The 17443-nt window shown below is 38.1% G+C and overlaps 1 protein-coding gene across 4 annotated transcripts in view; it reads left to right on the top strand.

The window, feature by feature from the left end:
* LOC111569776 (synaptotagmin-2) overlaps positions 1 to 16660 on the top strand; it is a 32034-nt gene extending 15374 nt beyond the window's left edge. For 2 of the 4 annotated variants that reach the window (XM_035949014.2, XM_023272127.3), the window contains exons 3-10: positions 4350 to 4578; positions 4714 to 4874; positions 7026 to 7157; positions 8271 to 8438; positions 10457 to 10624; positions 11508 to 11625; positions 12432 to 12565; positions 12699 to 16660. In XM_035949014.2, the coding sequence (XP_035804907.1) occupies positions 4374 to 4578; positions 4714 to 4874; positions 7026 to 7157; positions 8271 to 8438; positions 10457 to 10624; positions 11508 to 11625; positions 12432 to 12565; positions 12699 to 12914 (1302 nt within the window). In that variant the 5' untranslated portion in view covers positions 4350 to 4373 and the 3' untranslated portion in view covers positions 12915 to 16660. Of the gene's footprint in view, positions 1 to 806; positions 959 to 4349; positions 4579 to 4713; positions 4875 to 7025; positions 7158 to 8270; positions 8439 to 10456; positions 10625 to 11507; positions 11626 to 12431; positions 12566 to 12698 lie in introns of those variants that run through there. The other 2 variants (XM_023272128.3, XM_023272129.3) reach the window with 2 other exon arrangements.
* Positions 16661 to 17443: the final 783 nt, after the last annotated feature.

Here is a 17443-nt window from a genome sequence, read left to right on the forward strand (position 1 = left end):
GGGAGCTTGGACATTTGCAACCAGTTTATCATGCAAAATGCATACAAGGCCAAGCTATTAGGATTTACAGTTGTCCCCCAAATGTTCATAATGGAGCCTTGTACATGCAGTTCTGCATTTGTTGGTCACACATCACATGTAATGGTTTTACTGCACCACCGTTGCCTGCATTTCATTTGTATTGTAGCTGGAGAAGATACTTTACAATCTGCTCACTTCCAATTATCATAGACCAGTCCCCTGAGAGATCAGTGAAAGGCAGACAAGTTGGCATGATCTTTCTCAGTTCTGTTGATTCTGAATGGTTTAACGAGGAGGGACGTCTCCAGAGGGTTATATCACGCATCTGAGATCAATTGTTAGGATCCAATTAATTGTATGAGCCCAGTGTAATGCCATTTGTGCAGCTGATGTGGTAACGTCAGCGCACCCTTAAGAGTTTGTCAGCCTTCTACTGCATACTTTGCTTGTTCGCTCTAGCTCTGATCTGTGCAAACCGTGTCTTTACTCAGATACCCCTCACCCCACAGACTGCATATTGATCTTTTACAACTGCCCTCCAATACTAGACCAGAGTGGCATGCTGCAATCAGCTGTGTGAGCAGCATTACAAATGAGGTTGGGGGAGAGAGAGAGAGAGATGGAGATGGAGAAAAGAGGTAAAGAGGTTGCGTGCATGAGTACATTGAGGAATAGATAGAGAGGGAGTAGGGAGGTGTGTGATGGGAGGGTGGAAAATGGGGGAGATGGTGTGCATTGGAAAGAGGAGGGGGAGGAAGAGGAGAAGGAGGAGGAGGAGGAGGGGTGTAGTGCTGCAGTGGAGAGAAGTGAGAGGAGACTGCAGTCTCTGCTTATGGGAGAGATCAGACTATGTTACCAAAGCTCTAAGGAACTGTAGCCCAAACAGTTATTGATATTGGATGGGCCACCTCACGAGAGGGAATATCACATCTGACCGGTGAGTTTTGTTTTGAAGATCTTTTGCAGATTAAATTGCAGTTATTTGACATGGCTGTAATCAAAATGCACAACTAGATCATAGCTATCTTACAGAAGCTTCTATGCATTTTCAAGCTAGGGTCACACTGTGACTGTATTTTCTGTACCTGCATATAATTGTTAATGAGGATGTGTCAGAGCCTTTTTTATGCCTGGGTGATGCTGGCCAGTGATGAGCTGCAGAAATCAAAGGCAGATAAGGACTGAGTGCTAATGGCACAGAGGTAAAAGGTAGACTAAAACAAGAGGAGAAGGCATGGACATGTTTTGGTGTATTTGTATTCAGCTGCATTCGTCATCACTGCTGATCTGGATGCAAACAAAAAACATATGGTTAGTTAAGTTATGAAAGTTACTGAGGTATTTCCACACAGGATAAGTGTTCAGAATTCATTGAATTTTTCACCACAGCCACTAACATGGTTCGTGTCAGAGGTGATGATTTCTTGAAACTGCACAAACATACAGTTTCTACAGTATTTTTGGAGGAACCTATGCTGTAACTAAAAGTTTATTCTTAACCATCATACATCACACCTCCGTGATTGCAGTCTGCATTCATATTATGCCCATTCTCTCCGCTTGGGCAGTGACTTGACAATGGCCTTGAGCCAGCTGGTTATTTGATTGGCTGGTCACTTCAGATATAGACAGGTTTTGAGAAATTCTGGAGAGCTGACTATCAGGATTGCTTAGCAACAATGATCTGTTGGCCCACAGCACATAGGCCTCTACTGTACAGTATATGAACAGCATGCATTGGATGACAAATCCTACCTTACAACCCAAGAAAGTCTATGCTAAGTCTCCACATGTTGAGATGCACTACTTATCAGTCTGTGGCCCGTGAGTCCACGGAGATCAGGTTACATCATGATTGTGTTTGTCATATGCTGACGGTTTGCTTTTGTTTGGTGATACAGATATCCTCACATGCACTGTGCACCATGTCACATCTTCAGATAAAGACCTGCTGTATATCACTCCAGTTTGACACACATACTCTTGTATTATAATCTGTGAAACTCCACACTCACTTGTTGTCTTTGCTTGTTCATACACTGGATAGAAATCTTCTTTAAAAGCGAGACAGATCATTTCTTTTTCACTGCTTTTAGAGAGAGATAAAAAAAAATCCATTTGATCGTTCAGAACATTTCAGAGCTGTAATGACGTACTCACCCACGTTCACGCACTCATGTACACAATTTGTTTAGTCTTTTATTTCTGAGTGTTTGGTTCATTTATTTCACATTAATTTGTTTTAAAAAAAATCATATTATTTTGATTCATTAGATTATGTCTACCTCACCACATTACTTTACAGCAGTAGCAACAATATTAAACTGTGCCTGATGTACTGAGAAATAAAGAAAGGAGTGAGTCATGTTAGATTGTCTCTGGCTGCTTTAAAAAAAAAGTATTAGTTGGAATTTTTTGTCAAAGCACTTCTCTCTTTTGAATTTTCACCCTGAAGCAAAAACAAAAAAACATTGAGAAATTACAGCTGCAAAGCAAGTAAAAGGCTGTCAAGTTGCCAATTATTCTTTAGCACTATGTTGAGCTGGTGGGGAGCACCACAGCATAAATGCAGCATCCAAATCACACTGTTCAGTGCCGACAACAACACCGGGAAGACTAACATTTCCCAAACATGTATCATATGTATTTAAACCTTTAAAGTCCCAGTATGCCTCTTGCCATATGCTTTAAATGATCAGATAAATCACCACCAAAAGAAGGAAAAATTGCCTCTGTCAACACCACAGTATGAGTATGAGTCGATGATTCTAATTTAATTAAAAGTGGACAGATATTGTCAAAATACTTAGTTATGTGTAGCATGTTTTTTTCTGTTTTGTTACAAGAATGCAACCCTCAATTATTCCAGAGCATGGACACCTCAGCAGTAAATGTTAATAGTGTGCTGCTGTCACTTATGGTCATACAAAGAGCAAGCAGAGAATAAATAATATAATGTTCATTTGGGGCTGGGAGTTAAATTGGTTTAGTCATCTGTTTAAAGATGGACCATTGTGAGGAGACACTTGTTTATTAGTCTTTGATTAGAGACATACTCTTCATAATAAATCATTCTTATATGCATACAGGAACAAGATACATGTTGATGCCAAGAAAATTCATGCTGTAAAAAGTAAAATGATTAGTTTGTCACATGGGGAAAGTTATTTGTTGTTTGTCTAAAGCTAGATGACAAGATTAATACTTCCAGCACTCTTATCTCTTTATAGTAAATAGGAAGCTACAACTCAGTGACAGTTTTCTTTGTGTACCATAAAGGACTGGTAACAGCTAAAATGGTTTTGTCTAATCATAACAATGTCCATCCCAAGCACCTCTAAAGCTTGGCATTTAACATGTTATATCTCATTTGTGTAATTCAGAGAAAAACAAAAGGGTAAAGCAGCAAGATACTTTTTTACAGGCAACTGAACTTTTTAAGCTGGAACCAGTCACACATTCCCTAAGTTCCAAAGTTTACACTGAGCAAAACTAGCCATCTTCAGGTTATATCTTCATATTTAACAGGCAAAAATGATTCTGTCAAGGTATCAGACTTAAGTTACCATTTACCTGTACAGATCTAACTGGCTTCTCGCTTTCTTCAAGGAAGACTTCTTTAATTCTTAGACAAAACTATTAAGATGTGGGAAATCACTGCGTTCAGAGGAGGAGGGATAATCACTTCAGGTCCAGCTCAGTCTCCAAGCACAGAAATTCTTACATCATCAACGTAATGGATGACTTTGGTTTCAACTTTTGTGGCTTTTACACTGTATTAGATTTCTCACTTGGGGATTTGTGTCTATATTTATTAGTTACTTGCTATTGATATCCAAAGCATGAACATGAAATGCTGAGATAACTTACCTAGAGAAACTTTACATCATATTACATTTGCTTCATGAAGCTGGGAAAGTTCACATTTTTGAACTTTATTATTATTATTTTTTTTACTCCATCATACAGCCAAGTCTATTTAGCATGTGTTCTAGTGCTTTGAATTCCATAACATTATTGTCATCAGCAGAATTTTCATTTTTCTGAGCAGTTTAAGATTTATTTTCTGTATAATGACATTAAAGCTTTTAATTTGGGCTGGAACTAGTTCTCATTTCCTCACATTTCTCTCATAAATAATTTTGATCCCACTAATCTGTCTAAAACCCAAAGAGACAATGATTGTTTTCAATGCAATATTGTTCTAAGTATTCGAGCGACAAAAATCCATCCATTCCATTCTATCTATAACATTTATCAATGTCATGACACTTAACTGGTGCATTGTGGCTTATCCTTGCTTTGTGTCTGATCTCTTTGTGTGGCAGGGACGCTGCATCTAGTCTTTGACAATGAAGTTCAACTTGTTCAGAAAGCCGCAGGCCATGACGGCGGCCGAGCCAACCACTGGCCCCACCATGACCATGGCCCCCACACCGGCAGTCATGTCCACCTCTGCGCCGGAGAGCTCCGGCTCCAACAACACAGAGATCAACAAGAATGATATGTTTGAGGAGATCAAGAGCAAATTCTTGAATGAAATTGATAAAATCCCACGTGAGTAATGCTGCAATATATTCTACATTCTTTGTGAGATTCAAAATGTTCTTTGATGCAAAGTTTAAGGTTTTGTTGTAACACCAAAGCTGCATGTAAATCCCAATTTATCATCTGTCGTTTTGTAACTCACAGTGCCGCCGTGGGCTTTGATTGCCATCGCTGTGGTGGCAGCATTGCTCATCCTCACCTGCTGCTTCTGCATAATCAAAAAATGCTGCTGCAAGAAGAAGAAGAACAAGAAAGGAAAGAAGGGCAAGGATGGCTTCAACATGAAGAACATGCAGGGTGGCGAGGTATGATGCCTCGTGCTTCCTACATGCTGAAAAGTCAGGCTAACAGGATGTTTTGGGTGACATTTTGCTTCTTCTTTTCCACAACAATTTAATATTGTATTTTTCTGATTATTTATAACAAATATTTCTCTGATTATATGACTGTGGCTAACTAAATTTGATCTTTTACCAGCAGCTTTTTTAGCCCAGGCTGTAGAGGACACAAGGAGAGCTCTCTTCCCCTCCATTTACTTGATGTTGTGGTTGTGGTTGTTTAACTGTGTGACGTATTCCATTGTGGCCTGTGGTGAAAAATGACACACTTTGTTGCAAACTGACAGAGAATAATGAGCGCTGCGATGTGAAGGTATTTCATGGTCAAGTTCTAAGTACTAAAAGCTGTGTTTTATAACCAAAGTTAAGGGATAAAAATGTAAATCCTGCAGAAATATTTAGAGATTTTGAAGGCAAAGTACAATCAGTTTGAAAAATGACTAATTTGAGAACCAATCAGCTCACATCAGCCTCGATTGTCACTCATTCGACTGACAGTTAATTAAAACAATGAATTGCTTGTGTTCACAATGTCAATTTATTGCCCTCTGTTAAAAACAAATGTGTCATTTCTCATCATAATTGTGGTGGTGGTGGTGGTGGTGGTGTTGATTGCCTCTCTTTTTTGTAGTGTGTTTGGTGTCTTGTGAGTTGAATCTCTTCCTCTCTCTGCTCTCCTCCTTTTTTCCGCTTTGTGTCTGTCTTGTGTGTGCCTCGTGTTTCTTGACTGTGGTGGACTCCCGCTCTACGGTAGGTGGATAGTTCGCGTTGACGTTCTCTGCCCCCCCATGGCGGAGGGGGGTTTCATGGAATGAAAGTCGTAGCTTCCTTTTGCTTTTTTTCTTTTTTTTTTAATTTGTAGTCTCTCCCATTTTTTAATTTTTGTTTTGATAGCTTGAGAATGTAACAATGGAAAGCTATGATGTGCTCCATAAACCCCAGAGAGGACAGTCTAACCATCTAACACATTGTTGCTGAGACAATGTAACTGTAACTCACACCAATATGGAAAGTATTGGATTAAAAAAAAAAATGATATGCAAGACACTGTTAACACTATTAATCTGTGCATGTGATGAAGGGCATGGTTGGTTGTTTGGGAGACATGAAAATGGTGATGATAAAACTGCATGATGAGCCAAATACTTGCAAATATCTTCTTTTTGGTTGTAATACTCAAGGAGGAGATAGGATGTGGAGACACTGGATGGCCCAAAGAAAAGAAGAAATTAACAACATTTCAAAGTCAAGGTCACTTTGACAAAGAGGCTGTAATTCATTTACAAAAATAACACTGCAGCAAAGAGACTCTACATTATTCAAATAGCTGGCTGTGCCCTTTAATCCTGAACCGTTTACTGTAATAATGGTGAGCTGAAAAGAGTTATTTTTGTGCCACATCAATTTAAAGGTAAAGAAAAAGGCATGTGGGTTGAAAAGTTTGGAATTTTTCCTCAAATATGAAAGCTATGAAGCTTACTTCTATTTGGTATAGGGCTTAATAAAACTACAAGTTGTAGCTATTTTATGTGAACTATATATCTCCTTGCCCTGAATATTTTGTCTTATTTGCCTTTTATCATTTAATATGCATTGGCATTTGCTGTTGTGAGCTAGTTCCTTAGGGGTTTTATTCAAGCATTCATCCTATTGTTCATTTAGTAAAGTCTAAGAGCGTAAAGCAAGAGAATTACGCTTATTTCCGATCTCATTGGAAAGTTGTATCTTTAATTACTCCTCTTAGTGGAACTAGCATGCAAAACCTCCACTGGCTGTCACTGTACTGCTCAAGCATGTCAAAGGAAATGCCCACTGATCAAAAAGCACTGAAATGTGGTGTACAAAATGAAACAACAAAACAAAAACAAAAACAAAACGTAGAGCTATCTACTTATCTGATACCAGCAGAGACTTCTCCTCTTTTAAATGATAAATTGCTGGTTTTTATCATCAGGTGCTGTACAGGTAAGCAGTAACCAATGCGTGTATCTCCCACATATAAACTCCTGGAGCTCCAGTGTCTGTGGCATGCTGGCTGTTATGGGGAGCCCTGTGTTCTAAATTCTTCATCCTCCAGCTTTTAACACACCATTTTATTTTGTTAACTTTACACCACAGAAACAACAGGACGACGATGATGATGAGGGAGAGACTGGACTAACAGAGGAGGAGAAAGAGGAAGAAGAGAAAGAACAAGAGAAACTGGGGAAGCTGCAGTACTCTATAGATTACGATTTTGAGAATACAAAGGTCTGTGCTTGTCACTTGTACTTACATTATGTATTTTCTTCATCCCTAAAACAAATGTTCTGTCAACATAAGGGACAGTTATAGGCTTCTGAGTCTTCCTGACAATGTCCAATATTTAAAGAGATATTTAAAGTGCCAGCAGGTAGAGGTTAATTGGTAACTCTAAATTGTCTGTAGGTCTGTAGGTGTGAATGTGATTGTTTGTCTGTACATGTAATCCTGTGATAGACTGGTGTCCCCTGCCTTCGTCCTAAGTCAGCTTCGATAGATTCCAGCCCTCCCATGACCCTAATAAGGATTAAGCGGTGTATAGACAGTTCATGGATGGACGATTTGTTTAATCTAAAGTGTAAAAATGGCATTTTTGTCCTGCCCATTCTGTGTGGGACTGTTTCTTGTCATGGCAACGCCCTCTTGCCCAGCCAAGAAATAGTCTGGCACATAATCTTTGTTAAACTGAAAACTTCAGAAACACATGATACAAAACGTAAATATTTAAGCTGTCAGATAGCTGTTTGGCTGACTGTGACACTTGCTAACAGAGTCAGTCTAGTTGTTTCCAGTCTTTATGCTTAGCTAACAAGCTGCTAGCTGCAGCCTTACATTGAACAGGCATTAAAGTGGTATTGATCTCCTTATCTGACAGCATGTTTCCTCAAAATGTTGACTTAGAAACCTAATCTATAAATCTTTCTGGACAGATTCTTTGTAAAACTTCAGAAAAGCAAGAGGATGATCTTTTTTTTCATTTTTTTTAAAAGAAAGACTGAGTAAACTAAGCAACTGAGCCCAGAAACAGAGACTCGATTAACTGTTGTACTTGTACATGTTTCTATACAAATATACATTTTATATAAAGATTTATAAACAAAATTAGATACTTTTAGAGTTTACCACACTGTGACAACTGTGTAGCATTGAAGAAAACCTTCTGACATTCAGTCAGTCTCCAATCAGCTAAGACGATTGATTGTGAGGCTTAAGTTGTCAGTTAAAGTTATATAACCAGTCTGAGGCAGTGACCCTGACCTAAATGTTGAATTCTTTTTTTTTGGATAAATTCTGTCTTAGCTGCTCCCAATGCTTACATTCTGCCCAATCCTCTGCACACAGCTCACGATTGGCATCCTTCAAGCTGCAGACCTCATGTCCATGGACTCAGGTGGAACATCAGATCCTTATGTCAAAGTCTTGCTTCTCCCTGATAAGAAGAAGAAGTTTGACACCAAAGTGCACAAGAAGACACTGAACCCCGTCTTCAATGAGACGTTTGTCTTCAAAGTAAGTTTACAACTCTTGCCTGTCTGTGCTGTGAGAAAATATCTGCAGTTACAGCAAAGAATGTGTGAATCCTGCTCTCATATGCATGCAGTAGCAAAATAATACAGACAGATTTAACATTTTTGGATAATAAAGAGTGAGTTAGTGTATTTATATACAAAATAAGATGCACAAATAATTCACAGTGTGTGGAGTGTAATAGAAGTGACTGTGTGTTGTCTGGATCTGTGTGTATCCACTAGCCTGTGCTGAACACACTTTCCTGTGCTGGCTAATAAGGCCTGCAGAGACTTTACAAGTGGCTCTGGGTCAAGCTGGAAGCTCTGCTCGTGTGCAGCTCTGCTAATTTACCTGACCAAGGGAAAAAAAAACTGAAAAAAAAGGAATGAAAGAAAGAAAATAAGAAAGAAACAATCTTATTTTTCAGACCGCTTGTGCCTGTTTTCTCTCAGCCATAGCCATGGAAATATTCAGAACCACATTTATTATTTCCCTGTGGAGATTTATTAGAGCTATTTCTTACTTTTTGAACTTAAAACATTTTAATAATTTTATGTATAGACAGGATAGTGAAGAAAGAAGATGAAGAAAACAGCACAGAACGTCCAAATAAACTACAGATTCAGTCAACTGAAACACCAACCGACTCGACAGGAAGCAATACCCAGAAATGGAGAATAGTTGGTGTCAGTGTTTCTGCTGGTGTTTGCATTGCTGTGGCTGCAGGACTCGGCTATCGCTGTTGGAAAATGAATCCGTCAGCAGATGCGAGACGTGGTGTGAACCAGAATGTTCAGGAAGAACATGAGAGAATAGAACTGAACATGAGTCTACGCATGGTGTAGACATAAGTTCTCATCTTCAGTTTTACAACATTTCTGTGATCTGGAATGAATGAATATTTGAAGGATGTTCCCATTTGAAACAAGAAAAGCACTCAGAGAGCGCAGTACTCCACCAAGGTTGCTCAGTCATATGATTTCCAACAGATCAAATCTGTAAACAATTCATGTCGTGGTCCACAGCAGTCGATCTGTAGTAGGATCACAATCATGTGATCGTCAGCAGGCAGCTGACATAGTGTTCACTTGTAGTCATAGTTACAGTGATGCTGTGCTGCTATCTCGCAATGATACAGAAATCTTTAACAAATCCGTGGATCCAGACTACAAGCCTCATCACTGCCAAAATCTAATCAGTTGGTCCTTGTGTCATTTCTGACCTTCTCTGAAAATTCATTGAAATACATCAGTGTGTTTTTGAGTGATGTTGCTGACAGACAGACAGACAGACAGACAGACAGACAGACAGACAGACAGACAGACAGACAGACAGACAGACAGACAGACAGACAGACAGACAGACAGACAGACAGACGCTGATCATCACATAACTCTGCAGCGTTCCTTGGTGGAGTAATTAGCCCAGTACTTTATTGTGATCCAGTACTTTTAAAGTGTATTGATATTATCAGCCTTCTTGCGTTTAGTATTAATTAGTAAATATTATCATGTTCAATAAAGAGATAGTTTGGTCCAGTCAACACAAACCCACAGATATTAAATTTACAAAACAGAGGCAAAACATAATGCCATTAAATGTATCTTCTTAAAAGGCATATTATTTGTCATTGTGTCAGATGCAGGATATTGCTTCTCAGATAATTAGTTTTTTTTTTAACTTCACTTTAAGGTATTTTCAATTTTTAGCTGTCAATTTATCCCTTTTACTCCCTAGTTTCCCCCATAGTGTCCAGTAAATGACAGAAATATACATAAGTATTTGTACTGTCAAAGTAATGAGGTTTTCCACTCAGCCTGAGATGCTTGTTGTTGCCCCTTTCAAGAAACTAGAGCCAGAGGAGCCTCATATGAATACTTAATGATATTAAAAACAATTATTTTGAGAACATTACATCGATTACTTGCAGTCAGTTTTCTTTAACAGATTTTTTTTCAACTGTCTATTGGATAAAATTTGGATATTTAACTATAAGCAGCACTGTATCTGTTTATCAGGTGCCCTACGAGGAGCTTGGTGGCAAGACCCTGTGTATGTCTGTTTATGACTATGACCGATTTTCCAAACATGATGTCATTGGAGAAGTGAAGCTGCCCATGAACACTATCGACCTTGGACGGCCGATCGAGGAGTGGCGGGATCTGGAGAGTGCTGATCAAGAGGAGGTGCTGATTACATTGATTTACTTGAGTAAAGTCAAGCTTCTGAAGAATAGCCCACTGATATTACATATTTTCTTGTCAACAAATCACATGGAAATCCTTATTCAATAGCACTCCACTGTTGTGTATCTGATAAATGTCATGCTGCTCCCCTAAATACTCACTGAGGAACCAAATGTGTGCAGTAAATAATAGTTCCCACATGCACTCTTTGCTGATATTTATATAATGTTTGCTAAAAACTGCTGTGCCCAGCTGATATATTAGGTGCTGTTGACGGCACCCAGCTAAGGAAAGTCAGAAAGTACATCTGGAAGTCTTTTCATGGGATTTGTTGACAAGCCTGCCTTTACCTTCAAGGGTAATTCTTCAATTTGCAGTTGCTAAAAGGTGCTAATTTATGTAAGTGCACAAATCATCAGACACTTATCTCAGTCAATATATTAATTTCTTACACTAGTGAACTGAGTATTCAGAAATGTGTTTGATGGCATTGCATCCCTGTGAAGTATGAGGTTGGTTGAAGTGTTTTTGTGCACAATTACTTATTACAATGAACAGATTACGTTGTTTGCAAGCATCTATGTCTTTTATCATTTTGTTTTTCAACTAAATGTCACCATCACATCTGAGGACACTGAAAACTTTGTGGCTCAGAGCCATTCAAAAGTCCTGATAGAGCTGTGGCATTCCAAGCAAATATGTTGCCAATGTTCCCACAAGGTCAAGCAGGACTTAATTTCACCATGAGAGTATAATTCAAGATACAGAGCAGGTGACAGGAGAACATTTTGCATCAGCGTGTCATAAAACAAGCAGTTTGCAATTGTGTGATGAGTGTGTATGCTTGTCCTTTGTGTCTCTCCTCTCTGTGCTGGCTGCTCAGCCTGAGAAACTTGGAGACATCTGCATCTCTCTACGTTACGTCCCCACTGCTGGGAAACTAACCGTCTGCATCCTGGAGGCAAAGAACCTGAAGAAGATGGATGCCTGCGGCTTATCTGGTAGAGAAAAGCCTTAATTAACTCCAAGTCACAGAGGTGTAAACAGGATCTTGATTACTACAGCTTTGTTTATGACAGTGGTCGGGAATATTCTAAACACATGGTGCTATGACATCAAATGGTAAAGCCAAGATTTCAGGCACTGAATATTTAAATGTTTTATCTAGTTTTATTTTAGCTTTTTACCTTGTTGTATTTATCATTTGACAAAACTAACCTCAGAACTTATATTGACTTCATATAGAGGATTTACTGTCAACCAAATATAAACTATCGTTCAAAAGTTTGGGGTCACTTAGAAATGTTCTTATTTTTGAAAGAAAACCTTTTTTTTCAATGAAGATAACATTAAGTTTGTCAGAAATAGAGTCTACACATTGTTAATGTGGTAAATGACTATTCTAGCTGGAAACAGCTGATTTTTAATAGAATGTCTACATAGAGATACAGAGGAACACTTCTAGCAACTGTCACTCCTGTGTTCTAATGCTACATTGTGTTAGCTAATGGTGTTGAAAGGCTCATTGATGATTAGAAAACCTTTATGCATTTTTGTTAGCACATGAATAAAAGTATGAGTTTTCATGGAAAACATGAGATTGTCTGGGTGACCCCAAAACTTTTGAACAGCAGTGTACATGATGAAGACAGATTACAATTACATTTTCTTAGTCTGTATACATAGAAAACTATATAAACAACATATCCTGGAAACATAGGATCAGTTGACAAAGAAAACAATGAAGAATTCAGTTATTTATGGCCTTGGAAGTCTCTTTTGCTGATCACATTGATGCCCATTCCAGATCCTTATGTGAAGATCCAGCTGCTGCAAGGGGGTAAGCGTCTGAAGAAAAAGAAGACTACGGTGAAGAAGAACACCTTGAACCCATATTACAACGAATCCTTCAGCTTTGAAATACCATTGGAACAGATGCAGGTACAGTACAAGTCAAACCATACCTTCTGGACTTAATTAATATGTTAAAATGTCTTTTCAATCAATGTCCCACTCATATGCTGAGGAACTAATAGCAGAGGAATCACAACACTTCTCTTGTTTCCCTCCTCAGAAAATCCTGGTAGCTGTCACAGTGTTTGATTATGACAAGATAGGTAAGAACGACGCCATTGGGAAGATCTTTGTGGGCAGCAAGGCTACTGGCTTAGGTCTGAAGCACTGGTCTGACATGCTGGCTAATCCACGCCGCCCCATTGCTCAGTGGCATGCCTTGCAGCCAGAGGAGGATATTGATGGTCAGCTGGCATCCTTAAATGCCAAGAAGTAACATGCTCCACCAACCAGCTAATGCACTAACTCAGAAATCCAACCCCTATCTCTACTTTGCATGAATCCCACGACTTAACACGTGACTACTCGTCATGAATCCTGCACAGCAAAAAAGAGACATCGTAGAATATCTGCTCATTCATAGTTAAGTCAAAAGAAACTCTTTTTAAGCATCACATTTCACATTTTAGTGTATGCTGAGAAGAGTGCCGTTGAGTTATGACTGGTCCATGAATGACTGACTTTTGGTCTTTCATTTGAAGAAACTTAGAAACTGATTCTTAGGGTGCTGACACTGAACGAAAGTCTTGGTGAAGACAATGCTGGATAAAAACCTTTAGTTTAGTTAACAGAGCATGCTTTACTTACGTCCCCACTGCTCCATGTGCTCCACGCCCAGTATTGTATCTTGCTAATAAGTGTGCTATAACATGAAATAGAAAGTACTGTAGTTTTGAGTTATTTCCTGCATAGGGTCGGTTTAAGTCTTATAATGCAACAAGATTTCATGGAATTCAGGAACGAATCAGATTGAGGTCTCTGTTATGATATGTTTCTGAGACAAATTTATCTTCCATTTTATCATCTCACATTTGAGAAGAAGATACAAACAGTGCCGCAGTTTACAGTTTAGCAGGGATGATACAGTTGTCTGACTTTTATCTCTTGTTTTGTGTTTACATGAGGGCACATCTATGCATTTAGGTCCAACACACATTTCTGTGTCTTCAGATAGATCAAATGTAGGAAAGGAAAACATGGGTGCCTTCCTGATATGATACCTTGAGAAATATGGTAGGTTTCATTGTTTATTTAAGAGAGGTTGAATTTTATCCAAAAGCTGTCAGGGACACTGTGAATGTGCCATCTGAAATCTGGTTTGAGCTCTGTTGACCACTTGGATGTAAAACCTTACTTATCATTGAAGAAGTAAGGAAACTGGAAGGATTACCAATGATGTTCAAAACATGTATGACTATGCTTCATTTGAATTCTACTGTTGCTTCCAAAAACAGTGCCATCTGTCTCATTTTATTTTGATAACCATTACAATGATTGTACGTCTTTGGCTAATGTAGTTTACTCATCGTTCTGAAGTTCACTTCAACACTTCAATAGTTTCTGGTGAAACAACATGAAGATTCCTGTCAAGAGCAAGATGTTCTTTTTTTTTTTTTTTTATAGATAATCGAATTTGAACTGGAAGATGTAGCTTCATTTTTTAAAAGATTATGAATTAAAGAGTAACATGCAGGTTTGTAGAATCTAAACACGGCAACTGCTGCACTAAATGTATGATATAATACACATATCCTGGGCCATTTGCTTGAACCAAATAGAGCTGCAGAATCGAGCATGTATCATGCCTCGCAGTGTTCCATGTTGTTTGAATCACTCAAGACACAAGCTTTGTAAACCTGGAGCCAAAGTGCTGCAACATGGTGGTGATACAACGTCATCACAGATGTATTGTGTTAGTTTAATGTGTAGAGGCTTGAGGCAATAAAAGGGCACAAAGAATGAATTATTATGAGAAACTGAATACCAGACTGTGTATTTTAGTGAATAAGGAATACTTAATGTTGAAATTTTGTGAAATTACTGATAAAAAAAATTGTTCATGCGGTTTGAATACCCGTCTTAAATTTCAAGTAAATAATTTTCAGATAATATCATTCAGCTCTATAGAGTCTGTGTTTTTCAAATTTCAATATCAAGTTTTCAGTAATGGTTGAACTATTAGAATAAGCTATTCAGTGTCTTATAAATGTTGCCAATGCCCTGTTTTTGCATCCATATTGTTAGCAAAAGTATCTATAGGGAGGTGAACAGCAGCACACGGATTGGCTCATCCACAGTACTACTTCTTTCTATTATTAACATTATGCATCGCGCAGATCTGTTAATAGGCTACAGCATGTATTTACAAGATGATGTAAATAGTAGCATGTTTTAAAGAGGAACCATAATTATATTGTGTATGTGTGTTTGTGTTCTGTGTCACTTTTGATAATAAAATGGAGTACAACAACAACAAAAAAAAAGTATGCACTGACTGCAAAGTGTATGTATTTTTGTTGAATGGGACTGAATGTACGTCTGAATAATCCACGCCGGGCTCCACATGCTCCTTAAATGTCTTGGTTAACAGCAGCGTTGCTTTATGTATCGAGAATATCCACTTAGTTTCCATAGTGCTGCATGATTGTCTGGTTTCCTGTCACTGTTTGTATTTGTTCTCTGTGCTAAATCCAGTGTTACAGTACTCTTGGGTTGCAAATCATGTCATTATTGTTATTTTCTGATTGTTGTGTTTGCTGCTAACTAGTAGACTGTATATATTTCAAAACAGGAGAATATTTGTTGGCTCCTTGATTTTCTATCTCAGTGTACCGTAAGTGTTTCCTTCATTTATTCCTGCCAGATGGGTGTCAAGTCTTAGTTAATCAAATGTAGATACAGTAGACAACCTAATTGACTTGTAGCCCCTTTTACTTAGTATGTCATTAAACTGCACCCCCTCATCTTATTGATATTCAAACCTGCCCTCTTTATATTTGCATAGAAAATAAACCTAGCTTTATTTTCAGTTCCTAATACAGCATTTTCTATTTCTTTCCTGTATTACTAATGTGATACATTATTACAGGATATTATTGATGCTTTCCTCTCAAGTAGCTCCCCTCCAATAATGAAGCAAGCAATAAGATTCCATTACAAGCTTCACTTTTTGAATGAACACACAGTTTAACTAATGGATTGCAATGGGATGAGCTGGTGTTGTGTCACTTGTGCATGCTCTGAGATATTGATGCTGTCTATAAGGACATTTCTAATGTGGGGATTTGTTTTCCCCATCTGCTTTTTGAGTCATTATCATTTACTCTTTGATAAATCTTTATTTACAAGATACAGTGCATGAAGATGAACAGTTCTCATCTTCATGACTGTCCATCTTCTTGATTATAACGTAGCTTTGTGTCTGTGTTCGAGAGACTGAGAGGAAGACAGAAGATTCATTTATCAATTTTAAATGTTTTTTTTTGTGCAGAGGCACCTCATTACATTGTTTTCTATAATGTGTGCCATTCATTTTCTGCTGGGGTCATCTGATATTTATCACATGCATCAGATTCTCCATTTGCTATTTTGTGTATTTGCAGTAGGACCAGCACAGCCCGTTTTGTTTATTGGTGTTCTGTTGATGCATTATATCACTTCTCTGCAATGCAGGCAACAAAATCCCTGTCTTCCTGGGTCTCACAAGCTGTCTTGAGCACAGAGCAGACCCAAACAGTGCAAAATCCACATTCTCAATGCAATACTGCCAACATGCTGCTTCAGTACTAGTTCCTCTGTAGTCATCATCCTCTTATGTGAACATAGCCATAATACAGAACATCCAAAGACCTGATTATCATCCTACTCAGCCATGTATTCACTTACCAACAACACAGACAAGGGAAATGCTTGAATGTCGTTTTTTGACTCTTGTTTTTTTGTTGTTGTAGAGATGTGTCAATAGTTGTGCCTTTTTGTGAAATGCATGATTTATTTCCGTACAGAATCCATGTTTTCCAGCAAAAGAAAAAGAAAAAAGCAAACAAAAAGACCAAACAACTTGTAGTCATACATCACTCTATGTAGAACTAAAATACCCAAGGGAACCAAAATATGGGATGTGGCAGGACATATGTGTGTTGTCAAAATGTAATCGTAGGAAATAAAGGCATTTTAAATAGCCTTATCCTGTGTGGTGTGTAAATGGATCCAGAGGATGCTTTTCCACTTCTGGTCAGCAGGAGGCATCATATACATAAGAGAAATTCCAGCTACTCTGATGCAATAAAAGTGTGACAACAAAATATGTCTGAAAAACCAAACCATCATCTAATATACACTACCGTTCAAAAGTTTAGGGTCACCCAGACAATTTCATGTTTTCCATGAAAACTCACACTTTTATTCATGTGCTAACATAACTGCACAAGGGTTTTCTAATCATCAATTAACCTTTCAACACCATTAGCTAACACAATGTAGCATTAGAACACAGGAGTGATGGTTGCTAGTTTCCAGCTAGAATAGTCATTTACCACATTAACAATGTGTAGACTGTATTTCTGTATTTCATTTAATGCTGTCTTCATTGAAAAAAATGCTTTTCTTTCAAAAATAAGGACATTTGAACAGTAGTGTATGTGCAGCACGATGAGCTACTACACTGAATTTTGTGCCCGCTTGACTTTACGTGGACAAAAGCCACTTTATCTCACATTTATCTTTAAAAAAAGTGCAAAGACTCAGCTGAAGTTAATGTAATGACTCTTAATATACAACATCACTCTCGCCATCTAGTGATCCTATGATATGATCAGATGCATCAAAAAAGTGATTTAATTGATCTTGAGTTGAAATTGCTTCGTCATTTCTTATTAACATGACTTTTAATAAAAGAGACAAACTCTAAAGCCAATGAGAATAAGCTGATGACATATTTTGCATGCAAGTCTGGTTTGTTGTCTG

This window comes from Amphiprion ocellaris, chromosome 5, assembly GCF_022539595.1.
Source record: "Amphiprion ocellaris isolate individual 3 ecotype Okinawa chromosome 5, ASM2253959v1, whole genome shotgun sequence".
NCBI classification, from domain to species: Eukaryota; Metazoa; Chordata; class Actinopteri; family Pomacentridae; genus Amphiprion; species Amphiprion ocellaris.